This window comes from Malurus melanocephalus, unplaced genomic scaffold (genome assembly GCF_030028575.1).
Source record: "Malurus melanocephalus ecotype Western Australia unplaced genomic scaffold, MMel_1.1 scaffold_311, whole genome shotgun sequence".
Lineage (NCBI taxonomy): Eukaryota > Metazoa > Chordata > Aves > Passeriformes > Maluridae > Malurus > Malurus melanocephalus.
Genome location: NW_026623543.1, coordinates 838,014 through 855,041, shown reverse-complemented (window position 1 = coordinate 855,041; position 17,028 = coordinate 838,014). Strand labels below are relative to the sequence as shown.

Below are 17,028 nucleotides of genomic sequence, written 5' to 3'. Positions count from 1 at the left end.
TTTTTTTTTTTTCTTCTCTCAACATTTCTACATTTTGTCAAATAGTCTTATGCTGCCTGTTATTTCTATTCATGTTGCAGATTGAGAATGTTGATGTCTGCCTTAGCTTTCTGGCAGCCAGAGGCGTAAATGTCCAAGGTCTTTCTGCAGAAGGTAAGAGAAACAAATCATCAGAACAAATAACAAGATTTTCTTCTGAACGCTAAATTTCTTAACACAAATCACTTGCACCTAAATACCAACCTCCAGCTGTTTTGAACAGCATGCAAATATGGATTAGTGATAGCAAGTGAGAGGGTTTTCCTTTAATTTTGCCTTGAATTTGAGCCAAGAAATTTCTTATTTATGAAGCTTGAGACAATGTTTTAAAACAATATTTTTTCAATAGTATTAATCTTTTCATGTTATCTCCACAATATTAGATAGGCACAGAACTACCCAAGCATACTTGTTTTAAACTTGTTTATATATTTGATTCAAAATAACAAACAAAAATATAAGAATCTTGTTCAGTTAAATAAACCCAGGGAAGAGTATTTGCTTCAGCAAATTTATTATTAGTAGTAATGCTGTCCAGATGAGTCTGAAAATTATAGTTTTCTTTTGATGTCTCCTATTAAGTGACAGAGAGAATGGTTTTGCTGCTTCAGTTGTTCTGCTGTATTAGTCACCTCAAGTTATTGCCTAACATGGTTGCGACTAAATTATAATTAAAAAAAAAAAAACATTCAAAATGTTGGTTGTCTTAATTATTATGTAATATTTCCCTTGTTCAGGTAAGAGGCAAGTGAATTAATAAAATGTGTGTTTTTCCTGTAGCAAATTAAACAGTTCTGCAAGGTGCTGTGCACCTCAAAATCCCTTTGACCTGTCTGGTAGCTGAAGGTAGCAGATATTAATGAAAGGCAACACTTTCATTTTTATTTTGCTTATAGGACAACAAAAGAAATGGTAATTTCAGTAGAAAATAGAAGATTTATGGAGAGGAAATCTGGAATGCTGGTCACTATTTGATTTTTAAATTAACTCAGAATTACAATCTTTCTCAATATGAACCTTTCTAGGACATTTAACACAGACATGATACATACTATCTATTCACTTTGATTGCCAAATTGTAAAAAGCTCCTTAAGTGATTTAAGAGAACCTTGTTGCAAGAGAATACTGAAAGTTTGCATGTTGTCACTCACCTCAAAACTATTTAGAACCAGAATTTCTATTTTTACTTGCATACAAAGTACGAATCAAATGTGTGCATAGCATGAATTTATTTTATGAGGATACCTATCATTGTTTAATATCTTACCATAGTACATGACACATTTTCTGTACTTTTTAAAATCAAAATCTGTGTGCATTCTGTAATGCCTTTATGTGGTAAGCCATTATGGGGCCTAGGCCTGGTAAGGGCCGAGAAGGTCCGTGAAGGATCTGGAACATTCGGTGCCGTTGGCCACCGTTGGCCGACAGCCGGCAGGCGCTGTAACAGTTCCAGTCGGGTCTATCTCGAGCGCCCGCGAGGCCGTGAGAAGCCACAATATAACTCTATGGCGAGGGTAGTCAGCGCGAGCCCCCTGCAACGGCAGAGCTACCTTATAAGGAAATTTAGAGCGTTAGTAAGAGCTTCTGTACGTTAAGTTACCGTTATTCCTGTTACAAAAAGCGTTACGTCTAACTGCCGCCGCCATTACGAGCCAAGGGTATAAAAAGCCACGGCTTCCATTAATAAAGCGGATGAGATAGCACGTACAACCAAGTCTACGAGGTCGTTTATGTGTCTCTCCCCGTCTCCTTGCAAAATGGCCGCGCCAACACCTTTATTCCTACCTTTGTTTTTCTTTGGAAAATAATTTTAATAGGATATAAGTTTCAATTGTGTAGCTTTTTGTTCATATACTACTAAAATCAATAATACTACATAGGGTTAAATGCTTATTGCTCTTAAAAACCAAATTTTAACATTTAACGCTGAAGTCAGATTTTAATTCATCCTGCTGTTAGGCAGTTGGTCATGAATTTGGAGTAAATCCACCACTGTCTTTGTAATTGTACTCTTCAAAATACAGCGGAAGTGTGATTCTCTTAAATATACCATTTTTAGTATTTATAATCCTAAATATTACCATTTTTTAGTATTTATAATCCTAAATATTACCATGTTTTAGGGGGAGAAGAAATTGAGTTTCTTGCAATAAGTTTTAGTGTGTCTCTTAAATGTCTTGTTATTACAGGGTCATTTATTAAGGACCAGAAAGGTTCTGGAACAATGAACCATAAGCTTAACAAGTTTTGAAGATTTCACAACCAATTTCTGACTTCATTTTGACATTTGAGCAAAGAGGTCCAGGAAAAAAGTAATTTTCAAATCTTGATTGCTGGATCTGTGCCTGAGAGCCCAACTGATAAATAGTTATCCAGTTGCTGCAAATTAAAACAATCTCCTCATTTTCCAAATGTGTGTTTAGTACACACTAGGAGTTTCTGGATTTTTTGCTTGTAAGAAATCTTCTAACTTAAACTTATTTAAAAGTACAAAAGAAAAAGTCACTGCTAGCATCCTTCTCTAAAACTAGTAAAAAAAATACAGTTTAACACAAAGAGAGCAAATGGATTTAACAAAGGATTCTTTTTGTGAGCATTAAATGATGCAAAATTATAAGAAAAAATAAACTGCTGTCATGTGCCAACAATCTTCTCAAATCAGAGCCACTTAAAATGGATAGTTATGTGGGTTTCTTTTGGGGGGGGGGAGCAGGGGTGTGGTGTTTAAGGTAATTTTAAATATAAGTTTTCTGTATTGCTTGACAATGATCTTCCTTGAGTCCAACATGACTGCAAAATGCTTAGTTGGATAAAAGTTTACTCATTCTGAGAAAGTTCTGCATATCTCTCATGGTCTCATTGGTAATCAGAGATCCTGCAGCATCTTCACAGGGAAGATGAGACGTATGGCTGCTTAGAACAAATTTACATTCTAAAAAGTATATTCCAATGTCCAGGATTTGGTTTGTTTTTGAAGAACAGGTTGTGAGCATGAAAGCTCTGGTGTGTGCTGGCCTGTTAGTATATGTATTAATATTTCACCTAATCCTATTGAAAAAGAATTAAGAATTAGTATGATTTAAAATATATGGAAATGCATTTTGTATAAATTCAGCTTGAAAATTTACCTAAGAATTTTTGTGGCACACACAGATTAGTATTTTGATTTTCAGGGAAGGCACAAAGATTGGGGCTTTGCACGTTAGGTTGCAAGTCTGTAGTTCTAATAAAAACCTTTCACAAGATGGTAAGTACCAAAGAAAATTAATAACAAGGTTTTAAACAGACACATATGCTGCAGACAATTTCAATAAAGCCTTCTGAGATTTCTTTTTTGACACTAAGATCCTTTATCAGCAAAGAATAGCATTATCCTTTTAAAACCTTYATCTCAGGCTGGGCAAAGGCTGAAAAAAGAATGGGAGACACAGTGGTGCTGCTGTGGTTCACCAGAATTGCTTTCAGGTAGCTATTTTAGCCTTGAGAAAGCTGTAGTTTTGAACTCTTCATTATAAGTAATAGCAGTATAAAATAGAAATCTATAAAATCATGTCATTTGAAAGTTCAGAGATTTAATCATGAGCATTACAGTCACCTTTTTTAAAAACAACTTYCCGTTCATTTTCTTCTCTCATGCTCCCTGCACATATGTATGAATGGGTATGTGCTCACTGACAAGACCCATTATTGGACAGTCTTGTCGATTTTTCTAGAACCCACTGCTTATTACCAATGTGCACAGAATTTGCCCCTAAAGCATAAAGCGTATTTTAAAGTCATGAAGTTTGAAGGGATGTACATCTAATTTAGATTTTTCTGAATGAACTTATCCTTAATTAGAATAGAATATTTGTACTTTGTTGAAGACATGAGTATTCATTTCAGATGTATCTTATGTAATGTTGGATATACTCTTGCTTATGACCATGCAAATGACACATCATGAGGGCATTGTAGAGATAGGTGTTTATTGCAACACTGACACATAAATAAACAAAAATTAGAATAAAAAATAAACTGTCAGTGACACCTAAAATGTCTCTGATATTAGAGGTAAATGAAGAGATATAAGACAAATATGTACAGCTTTAGGTATGTACAGAGATATTTTAGTATGGCTGTTAGAAAAACTGAAGTCTAGAACCAAAGTGTTTGGTGTTTTAATTTCCTTTTTYTTTTTTTYTTTTTTTTTTTTTTTTTTYTTAWTAGAAATAAGGAATGGAAATTTGAAAGCCATTTTAGGGCTGTTTTTCAGTTTGTCTCGGTACAAACAGCAGCAACATCAGCAGCAACAGTACTACCAGTCTTTGGTGGAGCTACAACAGCAAGTCCCTTCAACTCCAGCTGAAATYAGCCAGTCCAAAACACACCAAGATATGCAGTCAAGGTAGGTTAAAAAGTTAGTTTTCTCAGGTGTAAATGCTTTTTATTTTTCTGTTTAAAAAAAACTTTTGTACAAAAAGTAGGCCATTTTCTTTTCATTTTTTAGCTGTTTATGCAGCAGATTCAATGTGGTTTTTGGTAATAAGCCTGCATTTCTTGGGAGTAAAGCTTGAGCAAGAGCAGAGAACATTCTCAATTAAACTTAGTTCCAATTTTATTTAATTGTCTTTCTTGTACTTTATTATTGATTTTTCTGCCCATTGCTCAATAAGAGGCATCTAGCACAACATGTGGTTTATATACTGGTCATTTTAATGTTTTCTTCACATACCCAGCTCCGCATGTAAATGAACAATTTCCGTTAATTAGCAAAATACATGGGTACACGGCACAATTAACACTTTTGTTTGTTGTAAACTCTTTTTTATCTCCACACATTCCGGATTATGAGGGCCTAATTCTGTTTGAATGTTTTTTAAAAAGGAGAAGAAATACTCTTAAATCTAGTTATTTCTTTTAGGTGGCCAGTTTTTCATCTGGTTTTAAGAGAGCAAAGCATTCAGCAGAATCCTAATTGCCGAATTACCTTACTTTCAGCATCCAAAACCATAACTTTAGAAGGTAGTTGCTTAAAGGCCACTAAAGAAGAATGAGTTTGAAACACAAATCTCTATTTAAGTGGAAAGTGTATTAACAACACATATTTTATTCGGGAAGTTAAAAGAAAAAGCCATGTATATCTAATACTATGTGAACTGTAGATCTTAATGAAGAGTTTAATTTGTTGTTTTCTTGGGTTTAGTACTTGTATTTTTTATATCCTCATTTAAAATGCTTTTGTGGATTTACTGAACAACTKTATGATTAGAATATGGTATATCAATGAACTATGTTGGATTAAAAGCATCAGAAAAATGTATTGAGATTCAGGTTCTTTAGTCCCTTCACATATAAATTACACTTGTAAGTTTATTATAAACATATTTCTTCTTCAACTGACAAAACTTATAACATTTCAGCTTGGAAGAGTTCTGTGTCTTGGAACTGGAAGTGTTTTAAAAATACATTTTAAACAAAAGTGTTGCTGACAGCATTTTAATGACCTCATTTGATACAAAAATTGAGATACTTGTGTTTGGCTGAGACATTACAAAGCAAAATGCTTTTATTTTCTCTGCTACTGAAAATTAATGTCTTTGAATTATTTCTATGAAGTGTACTATTAACATGTAATTTAGGAAATTATGGACTAAAATAATCTGTTTCTTCTCAACATTTTATAAAGTTTAATTTCTGCTTTATGAAGGATATTTAATACTGTGTGAAAGGCAATAACATCTTGTTATTCAGGAATTAAATTTTGACAGCTTTTATCAGGGGAATTAAAAGCTTAGCCAGCTTCCTGTAAATACCTTTGGTTACAGGTTTTTGTTTATAATTTAGTAAAAGAACTGAACATTTCCTGATTTTGTAATTTACCCATGGTGAAATTTTAATAACAAAAATAATTCTAGTGTTCATATTGCAAGGGTTTTTCCAAAAAAAGCCTGGATAAAGCAATTTTTTTACTATTTGGATGACAATGACTGCACATGGTAGGCAAAGAGGGGATGAATCTTTTGTTAAGCTTTCCATTTTAATTCCCTGAGATCTTGTGGTCTTTCTGCACTTTTTTCTCCTCTTCTACTTTACTATGTTAAAGCATGTTTCATTAAGAGGAAAGGCAAGGTACCAGAACACCCAAATTTCTGCTTTTGTAGAGTGACATCTAAGGCTGGTTTAAAAAACAATTCTACATCCAATAGTGTGCTTTAGACCTTCCACTTTAATCTAGGAGTTCAAAATAATTATTTTTACATTTCTATTCATAGCTATGTTTCAGATGTAAAATATTTCTATGCAAAAAATCATTAAATCAAGATTGATACCATCTTTCTTATTTCTTATCTGTAAACTGAAAGTAAGATTTCAAATAGAGAGGAGTTTGATACTTGTCACTATAAACTTCTGTATTGCCTGAGAAAGTATGGTTTCTTCTCTCCATATGTTTTTAATTTAAGTCTTTAAGGATAAAGAAGGGTGCCTACTACTAAAAACTTTCTCCTACATGAAAAGTTTCTATCCTCTGCTGTAAATACATCTAATATTTTGAGCTGCTAACAAAACAAGGAGCCCTGGAACTTAGAAACAAACAGAAATACGGTGKTTTTTTTTTTCCATTACTACTTTGTTTTTCTCATTTGTCACTGTTTTGAAGTAATATAAAGACATAACCATAAAGTAATGTCCCCTTCTAAGAGAAATTGCATCATATGAAAGCAAGTTTTCCACAAATAGAAGGGTATCTATAAACATACACAGATTTGAATTCTCTGTGGTGGACTTAGCAACACTTATTTTCATAGCAGTGATTCAATAAAATTAATTTTTTCACAATAAAACAAGTAATTTGAAAAATAATTTCAAAATATTTCCCAAAAACACCTCTTTAATTTAAAGGTGCTAATGAGTAAAAGAAATTTTCTTTTTAGAAAGAAGCCAAAATACGAAATTAAAAACCAAAAGATGACTTTGCTGGGAGTCATCTTGCCTCTTGCCCACCTTTTGCTATCTGAAATGTGGACAGGTCGCTTACATGATTCTCCAAACTGATTTCTATGATTGCTTTCATGTCTGATKTGTCTCAGCAGTAATTACGGAAGCAATCAGCATAACTGAGCTGATGATATGATGATAGCTCATAATTTTGAAGGTCCTAAGGAGCTCACATGAGTGCTCCATGGGACACTTGAGGCCTTTAGATATTTTTGGCAAAAAGTAGTTTTCACACAGATACTGAAACCRACATACTTCACTGAACAGAGAATTTTGGAAAGTGATAAAATCTGAAATGTGCGTTAATGTACATTCTTCACATTGCCCAAATGAAATTATTAAGTCAGTAGATAATCTGCTATCAATCAATAATGGAGTAATTTTAGTTTTCTTCTGAAGTACTGTTGATCAAACAAGTTATTTTGTCCTTTCATAGAGAATGTTAATTTTTAAGGCGATTTATGAGTACACATTTATTGTGCAGGTATGCCATTTTTTACTGTGTTACAGTTCTGAATATATTTTTAAAAGTTCTTGAATCTTTCCATTTTCTAACATTTCTAACATATGTATGGAAAGGTTTGGTATGTACAAGCCTTATGGCACAAAATCACTTGTGATGTATATTTTGGAAAAAAAAAATTGGCAAATGCACATAACAGAGAGTACTTTCCATTAAGTTGACCTGTGGTTCTTTATTACCTAGAAATAGTTCTTTCAGGTTTTAGAAAAGAACAAGAATAATAATCTTGTTATTAAGGCAGAAACCAGATAAATGAACATAGCTGCTAACATGTATGTGGCACATTCATCTTTTTTCAATGATGGCAAAATGCTTCAAACCTAATTTGAGTAAATTTTCAAGGGTATTGTGAAATTCATCTTCTTATACCATGTGGAAGACTCACACATATCTACTTCGTTAGACCCCTGAGAAATAAAGCTCTTTTTTTATACACTCTGTACATTTAAGTGCATTTAATATCCTTGTGTTTGTATGTGTGCATTCATGTAAACAAAAGCAAAATATATACACTGAAAAAGGTGGGTACTTTTTATAGACTTCTAAAATTTTCTAAATCTTCAATAACCAATCATATTTCTTGTTGTACTTTAAATATTTGAAACTATGTCTTAGTTTATATTAATAATTGAGGTTATTTTAGGTTAGAATATTCTATGAGAAAAGTTATCTTCTTCATTGCTCCCAGCTAAGGTGTAGTAAGCATATTGTGTAATTTCAACTTTATTTCAACTAGGAGGTAAAAAGCTGTTTTTTCTTTATTAAACAAATGTGAAAGGGTGATGCCTTCCACTTTCTCCAAGAGAAATGCACATTATTCATGGGAGAGGGAACACCTCTGAGCAGTCACACTGAAGATGGTCAGATTACAGATGTGGTAGCATTCAAGCCCTGCTGAAGACCAAGGTTTTGGGCTAGCATCTCACTCTCCTGATTTAAAAGACTGGTGGTGATGATGATGATGATGATGATGGTGCTCATCCTCATTTCCAGGTTAAGATGTCCTCAGTTATGATCAATGTCTGTGATCATTACTGTGTCTGAACCCATTCCTTGTGCCACTGAAGACAAACTACTTGAGTTTGTCAACTACTTTGAGTTTGTCAACAAAAACTGAAACAGGCACCAAACTATATTAGGACTCTGCAGGTTTCATACACAGGTTGTTTTGCTATGGTAAAGAGGCCACAGGGCAAGATTATAATCAGACTGGATGGATGAGGTTTGTGCAGAAATGGGGAATTCAGGAGGCTAATTCGAGAGGCTAGTTATCCTTGGATGACTAGGAGACAACACAGATCAGGAATGTAATTAAACCAATTTCTGGAGGAACCTCTCTTCCCTTAGTGCAAAGTTTGCATGGGAGGAGAATGAACCTTCTTTCTCAGGCTCCTGAAAAAGTTATCCAAAACTGGTCAGTGTGGCGATACTCTAACATTCCTATCCCCATTGAATCTGTCTGTGACCAACATCAGGATTGAAAACTGCACACAGAAAGCAATCAAGATTGTTCTTGTGAAAGAGTATCATTGGCCTATCTAATCCTAGGACCAGCAGCAACATTTCAAATTAAATGTAAAATGAATGAAAGCAGTTGACTCATAGTAAGTGAAATTTCCTTACAAAAAGCTTTCTTCCTTTATGGAACATAATAGTTTTGTACCACTAATTATAAAAACTCTGAAATTATTAGACTATTAGTAAAAAAAAATATGCAGTAAATACTTAGTGGTAATCAAAGGCAAAGAATGTTTTAGATGTGATTTCTGATTTCTTTTTATCCCAAAATTTCCTACAGTCTTTAATGAATAACTGGGAATTGAATACTTCATAATCTGAAGTTGGCCTTCACTCTTTCCTTATGACTTGATTGCAGCTCTGAGATTTATTTTAAAAAATACAGTGCTGGTGGCCTTATTTATATCTGTCAGTACAGCTAGATGACAATGGTTACATTATATTTTTATGCTTCGCTTTGCTAGTGAATTCCATTATCAGAGCAATACATCTGCAGTGATGATCTTTGAACCACCCAGATACTAAGAGAAAACACATGTGGATGAAGGAAGTTCTGTCTCATTTACAGATTAGATAGTAACTGGTTTCAGTAAGCTGTCAGAAAAATTCCCTGAGATGGACAAACTGTTTATCACGTACAAGAATCATGAGCACAGCTTGAGGTCCAGATGGATTTGGTTAAATTTGTTGTATTAAAAGTGCACCCTGGTTTTTCAGGCATATAAACAAAGTTAGGTAGCTGATTTCTACAGGCAGTTGTATGTATAACTACTGCAAGGAACTGGGTTTCACATTGCCTGCTGCTCAGAACTACTAGGGAAGAAAATAAGCATATGGACCCAGAGCTTGTGCTATGTGAAATACAATAATGAAAACGTAGTGGTTATGATTATGAATTGAAATAGAAATTGAAATATCTTGTCAAAATAGTGACAAACTGCATAGCAGTCTTGATTACATCATTATGTTTAGAAAAAGGCCTTCATTTAAATATTTTCAAGGCTTTGAATAAAGTTGCAGCAGTCTACACCAAGTGGACTGACATGGGCAGAAAATGGAAGGTGTACATAGTTGTGTGTCTTCCTTGGTCATGACAAGGGAAGTGATGAAGCAAGTTCCTTTTCTGTCCTTGGCTCTTGCCAGTCACTTGATTTTGGTGAAGGGAAACAGGTAGGTAGTTCCTGCTTTTTCCACTGTCATTATCTCATCTCAGGTGATTCCCAGAATCATTGTCTAATCACTGAAAAGAAGAAAAATTAGGAAAATATTTATTTCTTCTTTCTGTTCTCTTTTTGCCGGTAAGGGTCTAAGCAAATGAAGTGCTATTAATCTAATCTGATGTAATTTTATGTGTCTGGGAGATAATGTAGAATGAATTGCTTAATGTAATTATTCCAGGATCTGAAGGAAGCTGATCTTCAAATGGCCCTTAGGCATTTAGTTTTATTTTAACCTTTGATTTTACCTTGCAAATCACCTTTGGCCCCATTTTGTTCTGCTCCCCAAAGAGAGAATCATAACAGTCCTCAAGGTTCCCAATGACAGGAACTTCAGAAAGGAAGTACTTCCATAAAATTTGTCCTGAAGTCCAAGTAAATAAAGCATTTGGTATCTCTCAGTGGCAAATGAATAACCCATCCAAAAACCTTCACACAGAAAAGACAGAACAAAGCAGTAGTAAGAATGTGCTTCTCATATACTTCTTCTCATAGAGAGCCCATCCTCTCTAAGATAGCTAATTACATTTTTTAAGCCTAAACTAATGGGGGACATTCAAAGTGACATTCAGTTTCTGAAGTAAGTGGTCTTTTCTACAGTTATAAGACGCCACTCAAACATACTATAGCATGCCTAGATAGAATTTTTTTTGAAAAAATTATAGCATTTTTAGTCTCTCAATAGCATTTCAGATTTTTTTAACTGTTCATCCTTTATTTGACAATTTCACTACCAATCTTTCATAAACTGATTGCATCTTTTGCCTTCTTACTTACTTCTGCAGGCTGGGTGCTTAAAATGTGTCCTTTACTGACTGGTATCTCCCTGTGTGTGTTACACAGTTTTTTCTCCTTGCAAAGTACCTGATGCTGGAACATTTTCTTTAGGAACACGTGACATGTAGTTACACTGCTTTCTTCTGTTTTTAAATTACCTCTTGTCAAGAACAATATTTTTTTTCCTGCCTCATCTTCTGTTTGCAGTTCAAAATGCAACTATCATCTTTTCTCATTATCTATTCTTACAGTTTTCAAAAGGGTGCTTCAAATCAGTTTAGTGCCAATTTCATTTTGTACATTCCAGATATTCTCAGTGTTTGGCCCGTGTCACCCTTGCCACTCATTACTTTTTGTATGTCAGTTTTGATGCACTTTGGCCATAATTTTCACTGTTGCTAATCCAGGTCATGTAGAATTTAATGGGAAGTGTTCCATCATCCTTGTAGCACTTGAATCCAATATTTTATATATTTCCTTTTGAAGAAATAAAAGCTTTATAATGAGATTTTTCCTTCAGACACTCTTTGGTGCTTTACCCTAGCACCTAGTCTCCACTGAGATTCATTAGTTCTTCTCTTTCTCTAAAAATTAAATCTAAAGTAAATGTCTGTACATTTATTACTTCCCCACAGCTGCCACCTGTTTAATTCTGATGTCATGCGAAAGTGGAATGTTGCCTATAATTATTTGTATATGGCAAATGAAATTCCAACACATGAAAGGTGCAAGGGTAGCCATAATAAATTATTGCAGTCTTAATTCCTTTTTATTTTTATATGTTTTTTTACTTCTTGTGAAGTAAAATGTTCTTTCTTTGTTCCTATTTATTCCTTAATAAGTGCCTTGACACCAGTGTGTGGCTCAGTCTTTTCATTACATTCTTGCATTCATTTAAATCATAGTTTTATACTTTTACTGATACTTTCTTTGCCTATGTCAGTTCTTTTAATCAGGTGTTATCTATTTTCACAGATGGTGCAACAAATTTGATATTCTACATATTGTGGTTTTTTCAGGTGTCAGTTAATGAAATAACATTACAGTTAGCAGCTGCTGTGGAGGAAATGACTTTCATCATTTACCAAAAAAACTCCAAAATAAAAATCCATGTAAATTCCAAAGCAGCATAGGCAGTGCTTTTGACAATTATTGCCTCTGGAAGCTAGATTTAAAAATAAAAGGGGGGGAAAAAGAGATTTTGTTAATTAAAATTCACCAGACTTACCAGAATTTTTTGTGTTTTGAAAATACTTAAGGGAAAATGGCTGAAATGCTGGTAGAATCTTTTGTATATTCTTTACATTGCAAAGCTCTTTACCATTTTAAAGTCAGTTGGGAGACCAAACAAAAATGCTAACAAATCTATTTTACTATTGTCAAGAGAAACAGTTAACTGTGTGATAATTTGTTGACTGATGCAGGTTATAGCAATCCCAGACATACATTAGGATGTGTTATGAATGTGGATTTTCTAGAAATCTATGCAAATATTTCAGAGACAATTAGTGTATATTTGAAGAAGCAAGAGCATCAGCATTTCTGTCACCTCTGTTTTCATTCCCTCTAGGAAAAAGCTTTATTACAGTTTTATTGTATCAAACTGTGAAGTTGCATGAAGGCATGTGATTCTATGCAGATACTCTGATACAATTTTGTTCTAGTATAAGATCATAAATGTTATAGAGATAAGGTCATAAAAGGGTAAAATTGGTCCCTAAGGGCCTAGTCCTAGTTCTGGCAGCACACTATTATCCACTGGCCAATTTATTCAGAGAAAAATAATAGGGTTTAAAATAGCATTTTAGGTGTGTTACAGGTTAGGTTTAGCACAGTGGCTAAGTAGCCCAGTGTCCTAAACCACCACACAGTTACTGCTTGATATCCCTTTTGTTTCTTTAATGTTGTAGTTCATGTACTTTTTCATTAAATACTTCTACTAAATATCTGCACGAAAAATAGTGGGACCAGAGCAGGAAAGCTATGGTTGCTGTGGCAGAAATTCATTCTTATTATAAGTCTCTGTATTCTGCAAGAACATAAATATTGATGCAAAATAACYCAGAAAACTGGGTTATCTGCATTTTCGTTTATGAGTTGTGAACAATAGGAAAACATTGAAAACATAATTTTACTTTTACCTCCAAGCATGAATATTTGGAGACAGATTGTTTGAAGAGGATTCCAGAAGTTCAAAGAGCGGAAAGGAGAAATGTCCAACTAATTTAGAACAGATGACAGGGTATGAGCTAGAACTGCCTGAGCCATAGACATTTCCTCTTGTGAATGAAAAGATAAATGTGTGTTTATATTGTAGATATATACCAATAATATACTTCTATCTATAAAATACACATTAATATATAACATTTATAAAAATGTTTAATGTTTATTTATTTGTAAATAAATATGTATAATGTATATATATATATATATATATATATATATATATATATATATATATATATGTTTAGGTATATAAATGCATATATGCAGATATAGCCATATATCTATAGCCCACCAAGACTGGGCTAAAAAGGGAAAAGAAATGTCTGGAAAAAAAATTTTGTAGAGAAAATCAAGTTTTTTGGTTTCTTCCTCAGTGTTCCTTGGCTGTACATGTGGAGAATCAGGGATCTTCTTCCTGCCCAAACTCTTTGGTATCATGAGGGACCTGGAAACTTTTGTTTCTTGTGGCATCTTTCCAGGCACACTTGGAATTTGTAGTCAGATATACCTTAGAATATTATCTCTTGTGCTGGTAGGATCATGAGCAGCCAAGTAGTTTATTAAAAAAAAAAAAAAATGCACAGCACAATTGAGACCTTCTGGGCAAATTTTTATATTGAAAAATCATTCTTTTTAAACTAGGCTTTTTCAGAGAATTGTTCTCATATAAAAGTGTTCACACGAGAGATTAAATGCACTTTATAAGATGAACAGCATATTAAAATTCAAGTATGCCAGTAAGGGAGAATTTGATTATATACTACAAACCCCTTTGCCTTTTTCTGATTTTAACATAACACATAGCTAGCATTTCTGAACCACCACGTGACTCTTAATATTATAAGAAAATGACAGTGTGATGTAGAATGATCCTTTTGATCCTTTGGAAGACTTAATAAAAAGTAGATGATGTTCAGGGTGTCACTGCATGGGTTACTTTTTGAAGAAGGAGGTTAAAATAATTTTAGCTTGAGTCATGCTCTGTTCAGGTTTATAGAAACTTCATCCTTCAGCTTTATCTGTTAACCAACTTTCAAGGGCCTGCTTTTTTCTGAAATGTTGTATGGCAACTAGACTTTCTGGTAGTTTAGTCCGTGTCAAACAATCTGTTTCCTTCTCTCTTCATAGAATCATAGAATGAATTTCATTGGAAAAGACCTCTAAGTTTATCAAGTCCAGCTGCTAAGACCTGGCACTGCCAAGTCCACTACTAAAACCTCTCCCTAAATGTCACATGAAATCCTTTAGTATTGTAGCTTATATTGATTTCCTAGTTTACTCTACAGCTTTTAGGAGCATTTTGTAACCCTGTCCTGCCTGGGACTGAATCACCTCTGTGTTCTTCATCAGCACCTTGGGGGTCAGCAACATCACTGTGCTTTTTTCTCAATACTACTTCAGCCACCTTGGTGCTGAATTGCCTTTCTGGTCAGTCTTGGGATGTTCATTCAATTTTCTCACAGCAAAAAAAAAATTTCACAGTTGTCACCATTTCATATCTGTTGTATTGACTTGTGTTTCCTTGGTTCATAAGACAACATGCTGATGACTTCCACATGGAAGGCAGAGTCCACATTATTTTTGCAGAGTCCAGATAATTTCTAAGGAAGTTTATAAACTGTTTTGGATGGGATTTTCTTCACTTCCTCAATGTGTTATTTGGAAGAGGAGAGCTAAGCATGGTGCCTGGTCCTGTGTACATGGTCTATATGGTTGCTGATATGAGTATTATGGCAGTGGAAAGGGTCTGGGTAGCTGAGAAGCAGAGGCCTTCAAAATTTTCCCCTTCTATCCCTCTGACAAGTAAAGCCTTCCTTGTCCTGAATGTTGTAGCATTAAACTGATACTGTCTGATCTGTTAAGATCCATTTACTGCTTTATTCCAGACACATACTTACTATATCATGGTGTGGATTTAAAGCATTAAAAGCAACCATTTCAAGCAAACCAAGTTTATTTTCCTCACTGATGGATACTACTCACAGACAACTATCTGGTAGGACAGAGGGATGAAGGTAAATATTTGTTTATACCCTAAGAAGGGTATAACTTAAACCCTGGCTAGGTTAAACTCTAGTCTGCAACAGTGTTGCAGTTCATGTTCATAAAAGCGAGAGGAGCAATGGGGAAACACATCCCTGCAAGGCTTTAATAGGCCCGGCAGATCCAATGCTAACTGAGAAGGAAAACCTAAAGTCTTTAGGAACTTGATGCACCGGCTTTGTAAGTTGTTAAATTCTCTTTTTACCTTTCTTTTGTCACATTACTTGGGAAAATAATTTTTTTTACTCAGTCACAGTGGAAATCATGCTTTACAAATAATGCGTCACTGACGTTGACACTTTCATCAATGACTTTCAAGCCTGTCCGGAAAGTTTGAAAGCAGTCTGTAGGCTGATATTTCATGAATTTGCTAGTGGATGGTGGCCCAAGTGACAGGCACAGAAGGAAAACATTCTAGCAGGCATTATCAGATAGGTATTTTATGTATTTATTGCTAYTAAAAAGTCTGGACTAGCTTCTCAGTGCTGAAATTAAGCTCTTTGGTCTTTCCATTTACTTTGGAATGTGTTGTTTGAGGTAGAATTGCTATGTTACACTATGCCATCCTATTCACTCTTTTCTCATCTTACTGTCTGTGTTGATTGTACTGTCTATCATTCCACCTTTTACAGCTCAAACACACTAAGGTTTTATTTGACATACAATTTTTCTTACAAATATCTTATTTTAGTCAACGCAGATAACCAGCTATTGATTTCTAGATTCCTTCATTTTAAATATGTTGGGGGAAAAAAGAGAGAAAGATCTCACTAAAAGATGGGCTATAATGCCAGGCACAAATGTAGCAATTTCAGTTAGATAACCTATGGCACATGTGCATTATAAGTCCAGACATTATTAAGAAATATAATGCAATATAATAAAAAACTAGATAGATAAAAATACACAAAGTGTAATTGTTAATATATTCTTTTGATATTATTGTAAGTAATTATAACATCCACAGAAGTTATGGTCATATAAAAAAGCAATTTGTTGGCATTACTGTGAATATATATGTCAGAAAATTGAATGCTTCTTTTACGTATTGAATGGTTCCTTTTTGCTCTCTTAAGACTGAAGTACTCTTCTTTATATTCATCATGTACAAATGTGCCATTTATAATTGGGAGGAACAGAGGCTGTGCTGAACCCTTTGTTGGGGTTAAATTTGGTAAAGTAGCAGTAATCTCACATCCCATTCCAGTTTCACATTTTCCCTTGCTTTGTGGCACCTTCTTGCCCCTTTTCAACACTGCCGTGCTAAGAAAGGTAAGACCTTTCTTACTTGACAGCTTCTCCCATCTGCTCTACACTCAGGCTGGCTGCTTCAGTGGACTGGCAGAAATTGCTTAACACAATTTTGGTAGACTCAATACCACAAGGTGCTTTTTGTAAGTGCTGCAAGTCTACAAAGCTGGAACTAGAGCACTTTGGTTTTGGCTGCTGCTCATTTCAGCTCTGCTATTCCAGAAGAATTGCTGCAAGATGCAGAACTTTGAGACCCAAACAAAAGAAATCTGTGACCATCCGAATTTCTGCTTATTCCGTTTTCCATGACTTCCTTAATAATTCAAGGAATTTGATGTTGTGATTGCACCTGGATTGGGCACCTCTCTACAGCCTTAGACTGTGTGGATCCCAAAGGATACACTTGAGTATGGAAACTCAGATTACCTGACAGAAGGCTGTACCTTGGC

General features: G+C 34.4%; 1 protein-coding gene across 7 annotated transcripts in view; it reads left to right on the top strand.

Moving 5' to 3' along the window:
- The window catches only part of NAV3 (neuron navigator 3), a 184,564-nt gene that overhangs the window by 23,808 nt on the left and 143,728 nt on the right, over positions 1 to 17,028 (top strand). For all 7 annotated transcript variants that reach the window (XM_057377407.1, XM_057377410.1, XM_057377406.1 and 4 more), the window contains exons 3-4: positions 81 to 153; positions 4,253 to 4,430. In XM_057377407.1, coding sequence (XP_057233390.1) covers positions 81 to 153; positions 4,253 to 4,430 — 251 coding nt within the window. The remainder of the gene's footprint in view (positions 1 to 80; positions 154 to 4,252; positions 4,431 to 17,028) is intronic.